The sequence below is a fragment of the Nicotiana attenuata genome, unplaced genomic scaffold (assembly GCF_001879085.1).
Source record: "Nicotiana attenuata strain UT unplaced genomic scaffold, NIATTr2, whole genome shotgun sequence".
Classification (NCBI taxonomy): domain Eukaryota; kingdom Viridiplantae; phylum Streptophyta; class Magnoliopsida; order Solanales; family Solanaceae; genus Nicotiana; species Nicotiana attenuata.
In genome coordinates, this window is record NW_017672042.1 from 140,004 (window position 1) to 147,194 (window position 7,191).

Consider the following 7,191-nt stretch of genomic DNA (forward strand, 5'->3'; position numbering starts at 1 on the left):
TTCATGAAAACATCACCATCAAATTGGCAAAAATGTTGGAAAGAATGAACACACTACAATAACATCAACCACTAGTGGGGTCTGGGGAAAGAATGAACACACTATCAAATACAAATACAATATTCTAGGACATGAACATTCCATCAAAAGTAGAAATACATAGATTTATCCTTCCTTCTCTCACTAGCTTTTGCTATGCCTTCTTTCAATGAAAAGGCAAACGGAGCTAAGTATTCAATGGTGACATACAAATCAGTTGAGGGGACAGAGCATAGGGATCATAATCTAAGCCGGGAAGTTAATATAAACCTAACTAGTCCCAACCAGTGCATTCTAACTCGCAATTCGCGAACCCAAAGGAGGGATGTGAAGAGCCAAAGGAATAGTTGGTTTCCCTTACTTTAATCCCAGAAGCATCTCTGTCCCCAAAATAATGCCTTTTAAATATCTATACTTCAACTTTAATGAGATGCACTTTCTGATCAGCTGGAGGCATATCATCAAGATTCAGAGTTAACAAACCAGAATCTGAGTCATAGGCAAAATCAACCATATTTCTACCAACAGTGCACTTCCTTGGCTTGACAGACGAGTAAGCACCAAATCGACCACACCCCTTTACTTCCATCGACACTACTGCAACTGCTTCTGTGCTCAAGTTCTCGATTCTATCTTCAGCAACAAGATTGCCTTCACCTTGGTATCCAGTCTCTAGTTCAGACAATTCAGCGCCTGACTTCACCTCGTATTTTAGTCCCTCGATCGCCCCACCAGCATTGTACATGTCAATGAGCCCTAACGGTGCAAAACTGAAGCCAGGTGCCAAGACCTTAATAGGTGTAACAGTGTATGTCTCGTGCTCGAGGACCTTCAATGAAATGGGAATCACTGCATTATGAGGGAGAACAACAAGCTCAGCACTCACATTGGAGTAAAGAGCACAATCTCCACTCCAGTTGGGGTCTACCGCAGCTTCAGATATGAAATGGACATCACGACCCCTGACATAGCCTGTTATCGCCTCAGAATTAGTTTCGTGGAATGTGTTCTTCCTTTCAACTGAGTTCCATGCTGCACCTTGGCAGTTGTATACTCCAAGCACACCGGTGTACTTGTTCATGTTCCATATCTTCAAGAGGCTGAAACACATCATAAGATTAGTTTGATACAGTTCACGCCTTTGCAATCAAATTACAGAAGCAGTTCAGTGGCCAGAAACTTGCAAAACCAAGGACTTGAGCCAAAACATATATCAATAGCATTGATTTGAAAATGAAATGCTTACCTAACACCGTCACGAGAAGGATCGGAGAAAAGGGAATCTTTTGTAGGTCGACCAGGCAAGCGAGCTCGAAGAATTGAACCATCTCGGAGAACAAGCTTTCTTAGGACATCAAAGTTGTGCTTGCCAGGTGCATCACTGTCATTCAGAATACAACAAAATTAGCAACTTGTAGCAAATCATCATTTGATTCATCGTTACAGAAAAAGGATTCACAGATACTCGTGAGGTCTCAGGTTTAAATCCCAGCGGAGGTACCCTCTGTTGGTGGGAGGTGGCAGGTACCCCTGGAATTAGTCGAGGTGCGGCGCAAGCTGGCCCGGATAGCATGGTTATTAAAAAAAAAAAAATAGTAATACTAATGGGATATAATTTCTTACCTAACATAGACAGGTCCACCACTCAACGCCCTAGCTGAGCCATGATACTCGGCAGCTGGATGAAGGGAGTGGAACATGTCCCAATCAGGCACCATAATTTCTCCAAGGAACACACTGTTGTATGCCACACAAGCAATGTGAATAGTATGTGAGACTGGATCTCGCGGATAGAAATCATCTGATGCTCTTACAACAGCTGTCTGCTTTGAGCTGTTTCATTCAATGATCCAAACACAATATATCAGTATAGTTCAGAACTTCAACATTAAAAATAAGTTATAGAATCTGCAAATGCAATAGCTTCATACTAGATGCCATAAGTTCTAGCTCAACTACACAATACTCACATATATGATTGACATTCAGAAATCAAGAAGAGACACATCGGTCATGTATCATATTGAATGATCATTCTTACAAAAGAAAAACTTTAACAAACAAGAAACAGTTTAGATGGTAATATAATTTACTTAGACCTTAGCAATATTCTATTTCTTCATCAAAGATAATCAAGACACCACCACAGAATAGTCTAAAAAATCAGATCTTTACACATTATAAATTGCCTTTACTTTCCAAAATCAATAAATATCTCAAAATTTTCAAGAAACTGACCAAAAAATTAGTGGATAACATGAGATATACAGATCATGTTAACATCAAACGAATAACTTAGAACTAAGTTTCAGCAGTTAAGATTTAATGTTCATCACCAAAATCATCAAAATTGTTTTTTTTTTCTTGGACAGGACATAAACAAAATAAGTAAAGAGAAAACACTTATAAATGGTAAACTAGATCTTAACTTCTTAACCATGAATCAGTATAAGATGATCAAAAGTATTTAACCAAAATAGAAAGTGGACATACCAGTAAAGTGCATCAGTACTGTGACTCATGCAAGCAATGCAACCATTATCGGGGAAGTTCTTAGAAACAGAAGCATCGAGAGCTTGATGATACTGTTTCGTGAGCTCAACCCGACCCCCTAAACCACTCCCTAGGGTCTCCAATATACACTGCACATCCACCTTCAATCCATCTACCCCAGCTGATGCCAAATAACTATGCATTTCATTATAAAACTTATAAGCACTTTTCGGGTTAACCAAACCTAAACCCTGAACCGCAATCGCATCCGTTTTCCAACCTGGTTCGTTCTCCATCACCCCTTTTGTAATTTCCGGATACTTCATAACCGATCCGTATTCCTCCATCCCCTTCACTCCGGGTCGGACCCCGCCCCAATAACCGGTTATCGCGTGCCACACGTACACGTAATTCAATCCGTATTTTTCTTTAGCTATATTCACAATGTTTTTAATCCCCACAGTTGGATCTTTGTTCTTCTGAAACTTCTCATTTTCTTTTAATCCTGTAAGTCTCATTAACGGCTTTTCAACTTCCACGTCTGCGCCGACGGATTGCCAACCGTCATCGATGATGACGAACTTCGGCGGTACTCCGCCGGCAGTGAGACTTTCAAGGCCGGCCTCAACGCCTTCTTGAGTAACTTCTTGGTAAAAAGCATCCCACGTACACCACCCGAAGTAATCAACAATTCCGGGGAGTTTCTTCTCATGCCGTTGCCGGAAAGTCTTGAGGTGTAATTTCACCGCCCTTATTGCCTCTGTAATAACAATAAACGGATCACAACCAGCATGCACATAAACTGCTTGATTAAATGCCGAGCCGACAGTATCCTTATCCCCGCTCTCGAGGCACAATTCAAGCTCGTCTTCAGGATTCCCCTGAAGAACAGCTCGAAATGAACCTTCGATTAATGGAAGGAAAACTGCATAAACAATATTATTGTCATTGTTGTTGTTGTTATCGGATCCGAGGTGGGACCCATCTTTGGTTTCGACAAGTAAAAATTGGGTTTCCAGTGGAATCTCACTTCCTTTCTCACCCATTTTTTGAGCCATCCACCATAATTTGAACCTGAAACAAGATAAGAATTTAACATCCCGTAATTTTCCTAACGGCACGACGTGGCGGCTGTTTTCTTGATCGAATTCTGCGCCTATAAATACACCTTCCACTGGACCTGATGTTGCACCGGAAGTGGTAATTACATTGTCTGGTACATTTGTTAATATTGTTCTGTCCTTTATCACCAGCTTCCTATCGGAAATTCTAATCGATGGAGTAATCGTCATAGCGAATTCCTCCTCCTCGACCTCCTTCTCAAACTCAACTTCACTTCCCTAAAAAGGAAAAAAATAAATCAAAACCAAATTATAATCTTTTATCACCATGCTAAAATAAGAATCTTTTCCCACTAATGGAGTTAAAATAAGATGGGATTGTTACACAAATAGCCGACCATATTTACTATTTACTTTTTCTAGCCGGTATACATTGATTATACATAGTTATACATATAATATACATCAGTTATACATATATTATACATCCGCCAGCTATTTTTAGTTTAAAAGATTAGGTTCGCAACTATTTGGGTTAATTCTTCAATTAAGAAAGAGTAGGGACAGAGCCGTTTGACTATGGAATTTAAGTTTTATGCACTGACAGTATAAAAAATATTTAACAATCTCGTATAATAAACAGTAATTAGTAATTCCATAACTTATAATGTACCCAATTTAAGTAATTAATGTTCAGAGTCATAAATTAAGGTAAGAATAGAATACAGATCAATTAATCATAACTAGTGTTTATTTGAAAATTTTCTCCTATCTTTTAAGGTAAACATCAGCTGGATTAATTTTCTCTGTTATCAGATTATGAACCCGTGATCAACAAATTATTTAAAAAAACAACTCTATGGTTCGTTAATACAAATTTATAATGAACAAAAACTGATTAAATAAAAAGTAAAAATGAGGAAAAAGCAAATGCGAAAGGCAGAATAGACTTACTTTGTGAGCAAGAATTGAAGGAAGTGACGAAACAGAGGATCGAAAAGGAATAATGGGTTTATTGAATGAGTAGGAAAAATGGGTTATTGGGGAAGAGAAGGGTTGGCTATTTATAGTAATAATAATGAAGGGGTTGAGACGATGGCCAGAAATAGAATTGAGTTGAAACATGATTGGTTATTTTGGTCTGCCAAAGCCAAGCTTACAACGGTTTCTTCTGCTGTCCCAGAACAAAACCAAAAAAAATATTGGTTCGAGGAAAACGGCGGTCGTTAAATGTGACGGTGGATCAGACTTCCACGTTGGACCGCCGTTTTCTGAGCCGGCAACTTTGTTTGAAGAGAAAATGACAAATTTAGAACGACTCTTCGGTTTATGAAAAGAATAATTAACCTAAAATAACCGACTTAACCGCTTAAATTAAAAATAGTTAGACGAATATATGATGTAATTATAAATTACATACTCCTTTTGTCTCATATTAACAGGTTACTAAAAATAGTTGTCTCAAATTATTTGTAATTATAGAGGTTCAAGACAAAATTAATTATTTTGTTTCTTTTTTTATCCTTAGTAATAATTGTTCTTGAAGATGAGATAACACATAAATATAGAATACATATTCAATGAAGAGAGATTATATCTTAAGACATAAATAAGGGTAGAATAGTCCAATCCCTTTCCTAATTAATATTTCTTAAGGGACGTATAAAAGAGAAACACGACACATAATATGAGACGGAGGGAGTATAATATATGTATAATTATGTGTAATCAATGCATAATCTATGTATACCAACTATGAAAAGTAAATAATAAAGCTGCCCGGCTATTTGTATAAGGAAAAATCTTGTATACTTATTTTGACAGGACAAGCAGTGGCGTATGCATGATTTTACATAAGCGATGATCACCTTCGTCGAAAAATTACACTGCGTATATAGGTAAAATATTAGATTTTAGAGGTATACTGAATGAAAAAAAAAATTACTTCTTTCAATTTTTAACGAAATTCTTGGCTTCGCACTGAAATTGATGCACGTGGATACGGCAAAGTCTGAGGTCATCAAACGGCTGATATTTTCGAAAAGAAAAATAAAAGTTAATTTTTAGAGGTCAATTATATAGAAATTTATTATTAGTAAATTAACAAGGTGATTATGTGAAGAAAAGGAAAAGAGAATTTTCGTGACGGCTAAGAATTGAATTATTTAAATTATTGACGAATGAAGACAGTTTCAAGAAATTCATTTTGAGATTGGATGGGTGAGGAAATATTTTTAAAAGTAGTATAATTTTGTAATTTAAGGGACTTTAATGGTTTTCCTAAATATGTAAAGATTATATTCAAACAAATTGTTCAAATTGTCCTACTTAGTTCAAAATTAATTTGTTGGTATTTACAATCCAAATTGGTCTTTTTTTTTTTTTTTTGTAGAGAAGATCTAATCATATAGAAGGAAAAAAACGGTTGTTACTGCACAAAGTATTCCGTGTTTATGCAGGGTTAGGGTTACACTTTAACAGAGTGAGATGCAGGCAGCCTATCATTGATGCAAGTATTAGTGGCTAATCACACGGGAACAATTTTAACTAGGAGCAACTCTAATGTTATAGATAATAAGGCAGGTTCCTTAGGCCCTCAAATGTGCGAGGGTCATTTTTTAGAAATTAAAGATTTATAGGTATTTTAAAAAAAAAATATTTAGTACGAAATTAGATTTTATCATATAAAAAGTAAGAATTTTTTTATATATATAAATATTTAGACTTCACATTAAACTTTAGCTTTAGGTTAAATATGCGCTTAAGCCGCCCCTCGTTTTAACATTACTCTGAGACTCCCGTAAATAATTCCACGGCTCGAACCGTGAATCATATAGAAAATTTTGAGATTAGATTGTGGAGGGAAATATCTTGCGTTTAAGGAAGTGATTAGACAGGATGGACCCACAAAGACAATCATTAAATGAACACGTGGAATATTCGAATAGGATTTAATTGTTTTTAACGTGATCAATTATGGGAGTCAAAGAGCTGAGGTGGAGCTGACGCCTAACTCAGATAATAATTGTTGTGTTTAGAAAGTTATGTGGTGCAATTTGGGTACTTCTATTCTTTCAACTTATCCATCGAGTTTCAAATGGATAAGGGAAAGAAAAAATCGTTTGTCATGATTATGACATCACTTGTTGGCCACATTAATAAGTGTGAATTAATATTTATATTCGTCAATCATATTGAAACACTCCTAACCAAACACCTTCCTTTAGGGGTATACAAAAAAAAAACTTAAAAATGCACCAAATTCATAATTCGAGTCAAATAAAAAGAGTCCGATTAATAGTTTGATTTGATTTGGTATTGAAGAAAAAAAAATCGATTATAATTGGGTTGATTTAGTTTTAATTAAAAAAGTCAAATCGAAATTAAACCAACCCGACATTATGTGTGTACATTTTTTAGAAATATTTTATATATAAAAATATTTATATTTATAATTATAAATATTTCTTCAACTTTTCAATAGTTTTTATCTTTTAACGTACTATTTCAAACATTGATTTATAATTTTTGAATTGTCCAATAAGTTTAATAGCCCATAAATGTTAGTAATTCAAATAAAGTCCAAACAAAACTAAAT

At 35.6% G+C, this 7,191-nt stretch overlaps 1 protein-coding gene across 1 annotated transcript; it reads right to left on the minus strand.

The window, feature by feature from the left end:
* Window positions 1–39: 39 nt before the first annotated feature.
* Window positions 40–4,765, minus strand: LOC109211494 (probable galactinol--sucrose galactosyltransferase 6). Its single transcript, XM_019375033.1, has 5 exons — window positions 4,548–4,765; window positions 2,533–3,872; window positions 1,663–1,872; window positions 1,286–1,420; window positions 40–1,139 (listed from the first exon to the last, which is right to left on the minus strand). Exons 1-5 carry the CDS (start codon window positions 4,716–4,718, stop codon window positions 449–451), a joined length of 2,547 nt encoding a protein of 848 aa, XP_019230578.1. The 5' UTR covers window positions 4,719–4,765; the 3' UTR covers window positions 40–448.
* Between the last annotated feature and the right edge of the window lie 2,426 nt (window positions 4,766–7,191).